General features: G+C 46.8%; 1 protein-coding gene and 1 long non-coding RNA gene across 3 annotated transcripts in view; both read right to left on the minus strand.

Annotated features, from left to right (window-relative positions):
* The window catches only part of LOC124035373 (FH1/FH2 domain-containing protein 1-like), a gene marked incomplete at its 3' end in the record, with an annotated part of 102,876 nt that overhangs the window by 65,783 nt on the left and 21,612 nt on the right, over positions 1-15,481 (minus strand). Inside the window, exon 3 of the mRNA XM_046348832.1 lies at positions 10,609-10,673. Coding sequence (XP_046204788.1) covers positions 10,609-10,673 — 65 coding nt within the window. The remainder of the gene's footprint in view (positions 1-10,608; positions 10,674-15,481) is intronic.
* LOC124035458 lies at positions 1,371-1,890 on the minus strand. Of its 2 annotated transcripts, none has more exons than XR_006838740.1 (3): positions 1,723-1,890; positions 1,563-1,630; positions 1,371-1,427 (listed from the first exon to the last, which is right to left on the minus strand). It is a non-coding gene; the product is annotated as an uncharacterized LOC124035458 (long non-coding RNA). The 2 variants fall into 2 exon arrangements; XR_006838739.1 differs by lacking the exon at positions 1,371-1,427 and adding an exon at positions 1,451-1,502.

Raw genomic sequence — 15,481 nt, forward strand, 5'->3', positions numbered from 1 at the left:
ATTAATCACCTGGACATCCTCTCCTGTTCACTGTCTCTCCTGTTCATTAACCACCTGGACATCCTCTCCTGTTCACTGTATTAACCACCTGGACATCCTCTCCTGTTCACTGTATTAACCACCTGGACATCCTCTCCTGTTCACTGTATTAATCACCTGGACATCCTCTCCTGTTCACTCAGTCTATTAATCACCTGGACATCCTCTCCTGTTCACTGTATTAACCACCTGGACATCCTCTCCTGTTCACTGTCCTCTCCTGTTCATTAATCCACCTGGACATCCTCTCCTGTTCACTGTATTAACCACCTGGACATCCTCTCCTGTTCACTGTATTAACCACCTGGACATCCTCTCCTGTTCACTGTATTAACCACCTGTCCTCTCCTGTTCATTAACCACCTGGACATCCTCTCCTGTTCACTGTATTAACCACCTGGACATCCTCTCCTGTTCACTGTATTAACCACCTGGACATCCTCTCCTGTTCACTGTATTAACCACCTGGACATCCTCTCCTGTTCACTGTATTAACCACCTGGACATCCTCTCCTGTTCACTGTATTAACCACCTGGACATCCTCTCCTGTTCACTCAGTCTGTATTAACACCTGGACATCTCTCCTGTTCACTGTCTGTATTAACCACCTGGACATCCTCTCCTGTTCACTGTATTAACCACCTGGACATCCTCTCCTGTTCACTGTATTAATCACCTGGACATCCTCTCTCCTGTTCACTGTATTAATCACCTGGACATCCTCTCCTGTTCACTGTATTAACCACCTGGACATCCTCTCCTGTTCACTCAGTCTCTCCTGTTCATTAATCACCTGGACATCCTCTCCTGTTCACTGTATTAATCACCTGGACATCCTCTCCTGTTCACTGTATTAATCCACCTGGACATCCTCTCCTGTTCACTGTCCTCTCCTGTTCATTAACCACCTGGACATCCTCTCCTGTTCACTGTATTAATCATTAACACACCTGTTCACTGACATCCTCTCCTGTTCACTCAGTCTGTATTAACCACCTGGACATCCTCTCCTGTTCACTGTATTAACCACCTGGACATCCTCTCCTGTTCACTGTATTAACCACCTGGACATCCTCTCCTGTTCACTGTATTAACCACCTGGACATCCTCTCCTGTTCACTGTATTAACCACCTGGACATCCTCTCCTGTTCACTGTCCTCTCCTGTTCACTGTATTAATCACCTGGACATCCTCTCCTGTTCACTGTATTAACCACCTGGACATCCTCTCCTGTTCACTGTATTAACCACCTGGACATCCTCTCCTGTTCACTGTATTAACCACCTGGACATCCTCTCCTGTTCACTGTATTAATCACCTGGACATCCTCTCCTGTTCACTGTATTAATCACCTGGACATCCTCTCCTGTTCACTGTATTAACCACCTGGACATCCTCTCCTGTTCACTGTTCACTGTATTAACCACCTGGACATCCTCTCCTGTTCACTGTATTAACCACCTGGACATCCTCTCCTGTTCACTCCACCTGGACATCCTCCCTGTTCACTGGATTAACCACCTGGACATCCTCTCCTGTTCACTGTATTAACCACCTGGACATCCTCTCCTGTTCACTGTATTAACCACCTGTTCACTGACCACCTGGACATCTCTCCTGTTCACTCAGTCTGTATTAACCACCTGGACATCCTCTCCTGTTCACTCAGTCTATTAACCACCTGGACATCCTCTCCTGTTCACTCAGTCTGTATTAACCACCTGGACATCCTCTCCTGTTCACTGTATTAACCACCTGGACATCCTCTTCTGTTCTCTGCATTAACCACCTGGACAAACTCTCCACAGGAACGTCTTTAACAAACAGGAAATGTCTACCCAAATCATTACCCTGCTGTCCAGAGTTTGATAGAACAGGGGCTAGAGCAGGGGTGTCAAAGTCAAATGGACGGAGGGCCAAATAAAAAATTTAGCTACAAGCCGAGGGCCGGACTGTTCGAATGTTCATTGAAAATTTTTTAAATGACGCATATAGTCTAGTGAACCTAATTGAACCTACTGAAAACCTAACAAATATATTCCAATATGATCAGATAAATAAAGCAATATTTTCTTATGGCTCTGTCAGTAATCTTTAATTTTCAACAGACACAAAAGACAAATTTCCTTTATATAAAAATCCCCATAACATGAACATTAAATGAAAGAAACCGGTATTCAAGGCACCATCAGTAGCCTATATTTTCTATTTTAGCAAAAGTGGGCTAAATTTACTTCAAAGAAAAAAACAATAATAGCAATTTTCTATCATCCACTCAACTGAAATATTTTTAAAATATAATTGGATTGAAATACAATAAAATAAAGTGCAAAAATCTATTAATCAAAAACAACACTTTGTTTAAGGAGAAGTAACATGCAGTGAAAACAAATATTAAACTTTAACTTTTAAACTTGAACTGAGTAAAAACTCTAAATATGTGATTGCACAGTAATGTTCACTTGTTTGAGGTTGAGGGTGATACTTGGTGGTGTCCCATCTTTTCCACAAGTTCATCAATGTTCGGGTAAGGCTCTGAGCTGAGGAAATCCTCAGAATTGAGTGGAGGTGTTCAGCAGTAAGTCGACTTCTGTGTGATGTTTTGTTCAAGTTCATCAAAGAAAACAGTTGTTCACACAGGTATGTGCTGCCAAACATAGACAACGTTTGAGCAGCCTGGATGCGCAGCTGGGGCATTGTGTCGGGGAGGAAACGGGCGAACTCCGCAGCACCCACTGCCGCATATTTTGCCCTCAGTGCATCATTGCATTGGAGGTCAATCAACTCCATTTGGAGGTTTGGTGGTGAGCTTTCCACGTCAACAGCAAATGGGTTACCGAGCAGTTCCAACCTGCTTTTTGTGCTTCAAAGTCAGCAAATCGGCGTCGAAAGTCAGCGGCAAGCATACCTATTTTATCAGCCAACTGTGCGCTCGGGAACGCACTGGTAGAGAGCTTCTCTTTCATGGTCTGGCAGCTGGGAAAGTGGCTCAAATTTTCTTTCCGCATCTGCGTCTCCCACAGAGTCAGTTTGGTTTTAAATGCCTTCACTGTACTGTACATATCAGAGATGACACGATCCCGACCCTGCAGCTGCAAGTTCATTGCATTCAGATGACTCGTAATGTCACACAGAAAAGCCATTTCACACAGAAACATTTCGTCTCGGAGTTGTGTTGTGTCTTTCCCTTTGCTGTCCAAGAACAGACAAATCTCCTCACGAAGCTCGAAACATCTTTGAAGCACCTTTCCCTGGCTTAGCCATCGCACCTCTGTGTGATAAGGCAAATCACCATGCTCCGTTTCTAACTCCGTCAGAAATGCCTTGAACTGGCGGTGATTCAAACCTTTGGCTCTGATAAAGTTAACTGTGCGCGTGATGATGCTCATTACATGCTCCATTTTCAAGGCTTTACCGCACAACGCTTCCTGGTGTATGATACAATGATAAGCTGTCAGCTCACCTGTCGCGTTTTCCTCTTGCATCTTTTCCCGTATCTTCACCACCAGTCCGCTCCTGTGTCCACACATCGCAGGTGCTCCGTCGGTTGTCAAACCCACAAGTTTTTCCCAAGGCAGCTCCATCTCATTTACACATCTTGACACCTCTTCATACAAATCATGCCCCGTAGTTGTGCCATGCATAGGACGTAAAGCCAAAAACTCCTCTGTCACGCTTAGGCTGGAGTCCACTCCGCGGATGAAAATTGACAACTGGGCAATGTCAGAAATGTCGGTGCTCTCATCCACAGCCAAGGAATATGCAATGAAATCTTTTCCCTTTTTCACAAGCTGCTCTTTTAGATTGATGGACAACTGGTCTACTCTCTCGGCAATGGTGTTTCTGCTCAGACTCACATTTAAAAAGAGTTGCCTTTTTTCTGGGCAAACTTCGTCACAAACTTTAATCATGCAGTTTTTGATGAAATCCCCTCCGTAAATGGCCGGGCTGATTTAGCGATCTCTTCTGCCAAAATAAAACTGGCCTTGACAGCAGCCTGGCCTTGTGATTTGGCTTTTTTGAACAGAGCCTGTCGAGATTTGAGGCCTCGTTTTAATTCCTCTGCCTTTTGTAGCCTTTGTTCCATGTCCATATTCTTGTTTTTGTCCGCGTGTTTCGTTTCATAATGTCGTCTCAGATTATACTCTTTCAGTACCGCCACACTTTCTCCACACAGAAGACACACAGGTTTTCCAGCTACCTCCGTGAACAAATACTCCGACTCCCACCTTGTTTGAAACCCCGGTTCTCAGTGTCCACCTTCCGTTTTGCCATTTTTGATGGGTATCTGAAAGTTAATTTTACTGTGATGCTGACAACTGCTGTGCCAATAAATATTGAAATGAAGCAGCCTACTGCTCGGTGCGTCACCGTTGCATTGTGGGAAATGTAGTATTGGTGCGTGTAAAAGATCTGCGGGCTGCCGGCTTGCTGCGGTCTGCGGGCCGGTTCTAATAATAAATCAAGATCATCCCAGGGGCCGTAAAAACCTTCTCGCGGGCCGGATGTGGCCCGCGGGCCTTGACTCTGACATATGTGGGCTAGAGGAATGTATCGCACGGCTAGTCAGACACATGACCTGTGAAAACAAATGCAATGTGCAACATCTGTTCACTAAACGGTTGGAGACCTATGACTGCAGAGGTTAGATTGACCCTCACACTTTAACCTGATGGACAATACAGTCACTTCCTGAGTCAGCTGGACTACAACTGTCCAGTCACTTCCTGAGTCAGCTGAACTGACAACTGTACAGTCACTTCCTGAGTCAGCTGGACTACAACTGTACAGTCACTTCCTGAGTCAGCTGGACTACAACTGTACAGTCACTTCCTGAGTCAGCTGGACTACAACTGTCCAGTCACTTCCTGAGTCAGCTGGACTACAACTTCCTGAGTCAGCGAGACTACAACTGTCCAGTCACTTCCTGAGTCAGCTGGACTACAACTGTCCAGTCACTTCCTGAGTCAGCTGGACTACAACTGTACAGTCACTTCCTGCTACAAATACAACATAATGACAATGCAGTAGGATACATCCAGCTCCATACTATAACCCTGTGGAACAGGGGCCAGCTCCATACTATAACCCTGTGGAACAGGGGGCCAGCTCCATACTATAACCCTGTGGAACAGGGGGCCAGCTCCATACTATAACCCTGTGGAACAGGGGCCAGCTCCATACTATAACCCTGTGGAACAGGGGGCCAGCTCCATACTATAACCCTGTGGAACAGGGGGCCAGCTCCATACTATAACCCTGTGGAACAGGGGGCCAGCTCCATACTATAACCCCGTGGAACCCAGCTCCATACTATAACCCTGTGGAACAGGGGGCCAGCTCCATACTATAACCCTGTGGAACAGGGGGCCAGCTCCATACTATAACCCTGTGGAACAGGGGCCAGCTCCATACTATAACCCTGTGGAACAGGGGGGGGCCAGCTCCATACTATAACCCTGTGGAACAGGGGGCCAGCTCCATACTATAACCCTGTGGAACAGTAGGGAACAGGGGGCCAGCTCCATACTATAACCCTGTGGAACAGGGGGCCAGCTCCATACTATAACCCTGTGGAACAGGGGGCCAGCTCCATACTATAACCCTGTGGAACAGGGGACCAGCTCCATACTATAACCCTGTGGAACAGGGGGCCAGCTCCATACTATAACCCTGTGGAACAGGGGGCCAGCTCCATACTAGGGAACAGGGGGGGGCAGCTCCATACTATAACCCTGTGGAACAGTAGGGAACAGGGGGCCAGCTCCATACTATAACCCTGTGGAACAGGGGGCCAGCTCCATACTATAACCCTGTGGAACAGGGGGCCAGCTCCATACTATAACCCTGTGGAACAGTAGGGAACAGGGGGCCAGCTCCATACTATAACCCTGTGGAACAGTAGGGAACAGGGGGCCAGCTCCATACTATAACCCTGTGGAACAGGGGACCAGCTCCATACTATAACCCTGTGGAACAGGGGGCCAGCTCCATACTATAACCCTGTGGAACAGGGGGCCAGCTCCATACTATAACCCTATGAAACAGTAGGGAACAGGGGGCCAGCTCCATACTATAACCCTGTGGAACAGTAGGGAACAGGGGGCCAGCTCCATACTATAACCCTGTGGAACAGGGGGCCAGCTCCATACTATAACCCTGTGGAACAGTAGGGAACAGGGGGCCAGCTCCATACTATAACCCTGTGGAACAGGGGACCAGCTCCATACTATAACCCTGTGGAACAGGGGGCCAGCTCCATACTATAACCCTGTGGAACAGGGGCCAGCTCCATACTATAACTATAACAGTAGGAACAGGGGGCCAGCTCCATACTATAACCCTGTGGAACAGGGGAACCAGCTCCATACTATAACCCTGTGGAACAGGGGGCCAGCTCCATACTATAACCCTGTGGAACAGTAGGGAACAGGGGCCAGCTCCATACTATAACCCTGTGGAACAGGGGCCAGCTAGGGAACAGGGGGCCAGCTCCATACTATAACCCTGTGGAACAGGGGGCCAGCTCCATACTATAACCCTGTGGAACAGTAGGGAACAGGGGGCCAGCTCCATACTATAACCCTGTGGAACAGGGGACCAGCTCCATACTATAACCCTGTGGAACAGGGGACCAGCTCCATACTATAACCCTGTGGAACAGGGGACCAGCTCCATACTATAACCCTGTGGAACAGGGGACCAGCTCCATACTATAACCCTGTGGAACAGGGGGACCAGCTCCATACTATAACCCTGTGGAACAGGGGGCCAGCTCCATACTATAACCCCGTGGAACAGGGGGCCAGCTCCATACTATAACCCCGTGGAACAGGGGGCCAGCTCCATACTATAACCCCGTGGAACAGGGGCCAGCTCCATACTATAACCCTGTGGAACAGGGGCCAGCTCCATACTATAACCCCGTGGAACAGGGGGCCAGCTCCATACTATAACCCCGTGGAACAGGGGCCAGCTCCATACTATAACCCCGTGGAACAGGGGCCAGCTCCATACTATAACCCTGTGGAACAGGGGGCCAGCTCCATACTATAACCCTGTGGAACAGGGGGCCAGCTCCATACTATAACCCTGTGGAACAGGGGCCAGCTCCATACTATAACCCTGTGGAACAGGGGGCCAGCTCCATACTATAACCCTGTGGAATAGGGGGCCAGCTCCATACTATAACCCTGTGGAACAGGGGGCCAGCTCCATACTATAACCCTGTGGAACAGGGGGCCAGCTCCATACTATAACCCTGTGGAACAGGGGCCAGCTCCATACTATAACCCTGTAGGGAACAGGGGCCAGCTCCATACTATAACCCTGTGGAACAGGGGAACAGGGGGCCAGCTCCATACTATAACCCTGTGGAACAGGGGGCCAGCTCCATACTATAACCCTGTGGAACAGGGGGGGGCCAGCTCCATACTATAACCCTGTGGAACAGGGGCCAGCTCCATACTATAACCCTGTGGAACAGGGGGCCAGCTCCATACTATAACCCTGTGGAACAGGGGGCCAGCTCCATACTATAACCCTGTGGAACAGGGGGCCAGCTCCATACTATAACCCTGTGGAACAGGGGGCCAGCTCCATACTATAACCCTGTGGAACAGGGGCCAGCTCCATACTATAACCCTGTGGAACAGTAGGGAACAGGGGACCAGCTCCATACTATAACCCTGTGGAACAGTAGGGAACAGGGGACCAGCTCCATACTATAACCCTGTGGAACAGTAGGGAACAGGGGACCAGCTCCATACTATAACCCTGTGGAACAGTAGGGAACAGGGGGCCAGCTCCATACTATAACCCTGTGGAACAGTCCATACTATAACCCTGTGGAACAGTAGGGAACAGGGGGCCAGCTCCATACTATAACCCTGTGGAACAGGGGAACAGGGGCCAGCTCCATACTATAACCCTGTGGAACAGTAGGGAACAGGGGACCAGCTCCATACTATAACCCTGTGGAACAGTAGGGAACAGGGGCCAGCTCCATACTATAACCCTGTGGAACAGGGGGCCAGCTCCATACTATAACCCTGTGGAACAGGGGCCAGCTCCATACTATAACCCTGTGGAACAGGGGCCAGCTCCATACTATAACCCTGTGGAACAGGGACCAGCTTCATACTATAATATAACCCTGTGGAACAGGGGACCAGCTTCATACTATAATATAACCCTGTGGAACAGTAGGAAACCGACTGTCAGGAGCTACAGGCCTGGACAAGTCAGGAGGAGTTATACTAAACTACAGTACACACAAAGCCACTAAGAAGTAGGAAATGAATAATTACATGTCAGCATCTCGCCCACTCTGTCACAGCTACAAGGTATAATGACCTAGCATCTGGCCCACTCTGTCACAGCTCCAAGGTATAATGACCTAGCATCTGGCCCACTCTGTCACAGCTACAAGGTATAATGACTTAGCATCTGGCCCACTCTGTCACAGCTCCAAGGTATAATGACCTAGCATCTGGCCCACTCTGTCAATCCAAGGTATAATGACTTAGCATCTGGCCCACTCTGTCACAGCTCCAAGGTATAATGACTTAGCATCTGGCCCACTCTGTCACAGCTACAAGGTATAATGACTTAGCATCTGGCCCACTCTGTCACAGCTACAAGGTATAATGACTTAGCATCTGGCCCACTCTGTCACAGCTACAAGGTATAATGACTTAGCATCTGGCCCACACACACACACACACACGTGTTACGGACCAGTCCAGAACCACTGGTATATACACACACACACACACACACGTGTTCCGGACCAGTCCAGAACCACTGGTATACACACACACGTGTTCCGGACCAGTCCAGAACCACCGGTATACACACACACACACACGTGTTCCGGACCAGTCCAGAACCACCGACGGCCTGCTGAGCTGAAGCCTCGACATTCTCTCAGAGAGCTGACACAAGGCCTGCTGAGCTGAAGCCTCGACATTCTCTCAGAGAGCTGACACAAGGCCTGTGAGCTCCGGAGAGCTGACACAAGGCCTGCTGAGCTGAAGCCTATACATTCTCTCAGAGAGCTGACACAAGGCCTGCTGAGCTGAAGCCTCGACATTCTCTCAGAGAGCTGACAAAGGCCTGCTGAGCTGAAGCCTCACATTCTCTCAGAGAGCTGACACAAGGCCTGTCTTCAGAGAGCTGATACAAGGCCTGCTGAGCTGAAGCCTCAGTCTTCTCATCAAAACAAGCAATGTTTTTTTCCCCTGCACCACAAGGAAATATAGCCTAGCTCAACTTCAGCATCACAGTTCGTACGGAGGTGGAACATTTAAAACTGGACATAAGTGTTTTTTTAAAGGACTATGTAATTATACGGCCATCAGCTGCACCTATTACAATAAACTGCAGCAGTAGGCAGAACATTAGACGTCCCTGGTTGGAAACACGGGTGGATTCATGAAAAGGGGAAGATCTGAGTCGGGGGTTTAGAAGGAAGGAAAACTCCAGAAGAATCCAAATCGGAGCCAGTTAAAACACTACTGCCTTGGACGGGCATTACCCACAATGCACTTGGAAAATAAAACAGTTTTACGCCTGGAGTGGAAAAGAGGAGTTAAGAGGAGTGTGATGATGTCAGCGCCGCGGTGACAAATGGAGAGGTACATCTCATAGAGACCAATGGAAGCTTCTGGAAGGATCCCAAATGGAGAGTTACATCTCATAGAGACCAATGGAAGCATCTGGAAGGATCCCAAATGGAGAGTTACATCTCATAGAGACCAATGGAAGCTTCTGGAAGGATCCCAACTAGAGAGTTACATCTCATAGAGACCAATGGAAGCTTCTGGAAGGATCCCAACTAGAGAGGTACATCTCAGAGAGACCAATGGAAGCTACTGGAAGGATCCCAAATGGAGAGTTACATCTCAGAGATCAATGGAAGCTACTGGAAGGATCCCGAATGGAGAGTTACACCTCATAGAGGTCAATGGAAGCTTCCGGAAGGATCCCAACTGGAGATCCTGGAAGGAGCCACTGGAAGGAGGCCACGGTGGCTGGGTCCATTATAGGCGAGATGGGAAATACACACTGCTACCCCCCCCCCCAGAGTCAAATACACACTGCTACCCCCCAGAGTCAAATACACACTGCTACCCCCCCAGAGTCAAATACACACTGCTACCCCCCCCAGAGTCAAATACACACTGCAACCCCCCCCCCCAGAGTCAAATACACACTGCAACCCCCCCCAGAGTCAAATACACACTGCTACCCCCCCCCAGAGTCAAATACACACTGCTACCCCCCCCAGAGTCAAATACACACTGCTACCCCCCCCAGAGTCAAATACACACTGCTACCCCCCCAGAGTCAAATACACACTGCTACTCTTCCCTCATAAACCCTTAATAAGGTGTATATAGATGGTTGAGAAACCACTCATAACAAACACCTTGCTGTTAAGCATCTATGAAGTAGTGCTTTTGAAGCATTTAGGACGGCCTCATGAACGTTCTAGAAAGCCTTCATGATATGGACTTTGTTTCAAGTGGGACGGAGGGATGGAAAACGAGGAGCGGGATCTTACCTAGAATGGAGTGGACTCTGACAGATAGCTGAGTTCTCAGGATCAGGATGGGCTTCTTCCCTCTACTGTGGAGAGAGAGAGAGAGAGAATACTTTAGTGAATAAAGGAGAGATAATACTTTAATTAATAGAGGAGAGAGAGAGAGAGGAGGAGGAGAGAGAATACACTAATTAATAGAGGAGAGAGAGGAGAGAGAATACACTAATTAATAGAGGATAGAGAGAGGAGGAGAGAGAACTTTAATTAATAGAGGATAGAGAATACACTAATTAATAGAGGAGAGAGAGAGAGGAGGAGAGAGAATACACTAATTAATAGAGAGAAGAGAGAGAGGAGAGAGAATACTTTAATTAATAGAGGAGAGAGAGAGAGGAGGAGAGAGAACTTTAATTAATAGAGGAGAGAGAGAGAGGAGGAGGAGAGAGAATACACTAATTAATAGAGGAGAGAGAGAGAGAGGAGAGAGAATACACTAATTAATAGAGGATAGAGAGAGGAGGAGAGAGAACTTTAATTAATAGAGGAGAGAGAGAGAGGAGGAGGAGAGAGAATACACTAATTAATAGAGGAGAGAGAGAGAGAGGAGAGAGAATACTTTAATTAATAGAGGAGAGAGAGAGAGGAGGAGGAGAGAGAATACACTAATTAATAGAGGAGAGAGAGAGAGGAGAGAGAATACTTTAATTAATAGAGGAGAGAGAGAGGAGGAGAGAGAATACTTTAATTAATAGAGGAGAGAGAATACTTTAATTAATAGAGGAGAGAGAATACACTAATTAATAGAGGAGAGAGAGAGAGGAGAGAGAATACTTTAATTAATAGAGAGAGAGAGAGAGGGAGAGAGAATACTTTAATTAATAGAGAGAGAGAGAGAGGGAGAGAGAATACTTTAATTAATAGAGGAGAGAGAATACACTAATTAATAGAGGATAGAGAGAGGAGAGAGAATACTTTAATTAATAGAGGAGAGAGAGAGAGGAGGAGGAGAGAATACTTTAATTAATAGAGGATAGAGAGAGAGGAGGAGAGAGAATACTTTAATTAATAGAGGAGAGAGAGAGAGGAGAGAGAATACTTTAATTAATAGAGGAGAGAGAGAGAGGAGAGAGAATACTTTAATTAATAGAGGAGAGAGAGAGAGGAGAGAGAATACTTTAATTAATAGAGGAGAGAGAGAGGAGGAGAGAGAATACTTTAATTAATAGAGGAGAGAGAGAGAGGAGAGAGAATACTTTAATTAATAGAGGATAGAGAGAGAGGAGAGAGAATACTTTAATTAATAGAGGATAGAGAGAGAGGAGAGAGAATACTTTAATTAATAGAGGAGAGAGAGAGGAGGAGAGAGAATACTTTAATTAATAGAGGAGAGAGAGGAGAGAGAATACTTTAATTAATAGAGGATAGAGAGAGAGGAGGAGAGAGAATACTTTAATTAATAGAGGAGAGAGAGAGAGGAGGAGAGAGAATACTTTAATTAATAGAGGAGAGAGAGAGAGGAGAGAGAATACTTTAATTAATAGAGAGAGAATACACTAATTAATAGAGGAGAGAGAGAGAGGAGAGAGAATACTTTAATTAATAGAGAGAGAATACACTAATTAATAGAGGAGAGAGAGAGAGGAGGAGAGAGAATACTTTAATTAATAGAGGATAGAGAGAGAGGAGGAGAGAGAATACTTTAATTAATAGAGGAGAGAGAGAGGAGAGAGAATACTTTAATTAATAGAGGAGAGAGAGAGAGGAGAGAGAATACTTTAATTAATAGAGGAGAGAGAGAGAGGAGAGAGAATACTTTAATTAATAGAGGATAGAGAGAGAGGAGGAGAGAGAATACTTTAATTAATAGAGGAGGAGAGAGAATACACTAATTAATAGAGGAGAGAGAGAGAGAATACTTTAATTAATAGAGGAGGAGAGAGAATACTTTAATTAATAGAGGAGGAGAGAGAATACACTAATTAATAGAGGAGAGAGAGAGGAGAGAGAATACTTTAATTAATAGAGGAGAGAGAGAGAGGAGAGAGAATACTTTAATTAATAGAGGATAGAGAGAGAGGAGGAGAGAGAATACTTTAATTAATAGAGGATAGAGAGAGAGGAGGAGAGAGAATACTTTAATTAATAGAGGAGAGAGAGAGAGGAGGAGGAGAGAGAATACACTAATTAATAGAGGAGAGAGAGAGAGAGGAGAGAGAATACTTTAATTAATAGAGGAGAGAGAGAGAGGAGGAGGAGAGAGATACACTAATTAATAGAGGAGAGAGAGAGAGGAGAGAGAATACTTTAATTAATAGAGGAGAGAGAGAGGAGGAGAGAGAATACTTTAATTAATAGAGGAGAGAGAGGAGAGAGAATACTTTAATTAATAGAGGATAGAGAGAGAGGAGGAGAGAGAATACTTTAATTAATAGAGGAGAGAGAGAGAGGAGGAGAGAGAATACTTTAATTAATAGAGGAGAGAGAGAGAGGAGAGAGAATACTTTAATTAATAGAGAGAGAATACACTAATTAATAGAGGAGAGAGAGAGAGGAGAGAGAATACTTTAATTAATAGAGAGAGAATACACTAATTAATAGAGGAGAGAGAGGAGAGGAGAGAGAATACTTTAATTAATAGAGGATAGAGAGAGAGGAGAGAGAATACTTTAATTAATAGAGGAGAGAGAGAGGAGAGAGAATACTTTAATTAATAGAGGAGAGAGAGAGAGGAGAGAGAATACTTTAATTAATAGAGGATAGAGAGAGAGGAGAGAGAATACACTAATTAATAGAGGAGAGAGAGAGGAGAGAATACTTTAATTAATAGAGGAGAGAGAGAGAGGAGAGAGAATACTTTAATTAATAGAGGATAGAGAGAGAGGAGGAGAGAGAATACTTTAATTAATAGAGGATAGAGAGAGAGGAGAGAGAGAATACTTTAATTAATAGAGGAGAGAGAGAGGTAGGAGGAGAGAGAATACACTAATTAATAGAGGAGAGAGAGAGAGGAGAGAGAATACTTTAATTAATAGAGGAGAGAGAGAGAGAGAGGAGGAGAGAGAATACACTAATTAATAGAGGAGGAGAGAGAGGAGAGAGAATACTTTAATTAATAGAGGAGAGAGAGAGGAGGAGAGAAATACTTTAATTAATAGAGGAGAGAGAGAGGAGGAGAGAGAATACTTTAATTAATAGAGGATAGAGAGAGGAGGAGAGAGATACACTAATTAATAGAGAGAGAGAGAGGAGAGAGAATACTTTAATTAATAGAGGAGAGAGAGAGGGAGGAGAGAGAATACTTTAATTAATAGAGGAGAGAGAGAGAGGAGGAGAATACTTTAATTAATAGAGGAGGAGAGAGAATACTTTATTTAATAGAGGAGAGAGGGAGGAGAGAGAATACTTTAATTAATAGAGGAGAGAGAGAGAGGAGAGAAGGCTAGTCGGACCTTAGAGGTGACAGTATCAGTTAGTCAATAACATCAGGTCATAGGGAGAAATATCTATGGAGAGGACGTGGCTCAATACGGTCTACTGCCATGGGAACGGAGCCCAGAGGACGTGGCTCAATACGGCCTACTGACAGGGGAACGGAGCACAGAGGCTCAATACATCCTACTGCCAGGGGAACAGAGCACAGAGGACGTGGCTCAATACATCCTACTGCCAGGGGAACAGAGCACAGAGGACGTGGCTCAATACGGCCTACTGCCAGGGGAACGGAGCCCAGAGGACGTGGCTCAATACGGCCTACTGCCAGGGGAACGGAGCCCAGAGGACGTGGCTCAATACGGCCTACTGCCAGGGGAACGGAGCCCAGAGGACGTGGCTCAATACGGCCTACTGCCAGGGGAACGGAGCCCAGAGGACGTGGCTCAATACGGCCTACTGCCAGGGGACCGGAGCCTGAAACAGAGGGCGTGGCTCAATACGGCCTACTGCCAGGGTAACAGAGCCTGAAACAGAGGACGTGGCTCAATACATCCTACTGCCAGGGGAACAGAGCACAGAGGACGTGGCTCAATACGGCCTACTGCCAGGGGAACAGAGCACAGAGGACGTGGCTCAATACGGCCTACTGCCAGGGGAACGGTGCCTGAAACAGAGGGCGTGGCTCAATACGGCCTACTGCCAGGGGAACGGAGCACAGAGGACGTGGCTCAATACGGCCTACTGCCAGGGGAACAGAGCACAGAGGACGTGGCTCAATACATCCTACTGCCAAGGGAACAGAGCAGAGGACGTGGCTCAATACATCCTACTGCCAGGGGAACAGAGCACAGAGGACGTGGCTCAATACATCCTACTGCCAGGGAAACAGAGCACAGAGGACGTGGCTCAATACATCCTACTGCCAGGGGAACAGAGCCCAGAGGCTCAATACATCCTACTGCCAGGGGAACAGAGCACAGAGGACGTGGCTCAATACATCCTACTGCCAGGGGAACGGAGTCTGAAACAGAGGACGTGGCTCAATACATCCTACTGCCAGGGGAACAGAGCACAGAGGACGTGGCTCAATACGGCCTACTGCCAGGGGAACGGAGTCTGAAACAGAGGACGTGGCTCAATACATCCTACTGCCAGGGGAACAGAGCACGTGGCTCAATAAATCCTACTGCCAGGGGAACAGAGCCCAGAGGACATGGCTCAATACGGCCTACTGCCAGGGTAACAGAGCACAGAGGACGTGGCTCAATACATCCTACTGCCAGGGTAACAGAGCACAGAGGATGTGGCTCAATACATCCTACTGCCAGGGGAACAGAGCACAGACTGCATTATGTATCATGTCAGTTCATTTTCCGTTCTAAGAGCAAACCATTCCACATAGTAACGTGGCTGGAGAGGTTCACGGAGTTGAGATTCTCCTCTGTCTGAGTGCTGGAGAGGT

This window comes from Oncorhynchus gorbuscha, linkage group LG05 (assembly GCF_021184085.1).
Source record: "Oncorhynchus gorbuscha isolate QuinsamMale2020 ecotype Even-year linkage group LG05, OgorEven_v1.0, whole genome shotgun sequence".
Lineage (NCBI taxonomy): Eukaryota > Metazoa > Chordata > Actinopteri > Salmoniformes > Salmonidae > Oncorhynchus > Oncorhynchus gorbuscha.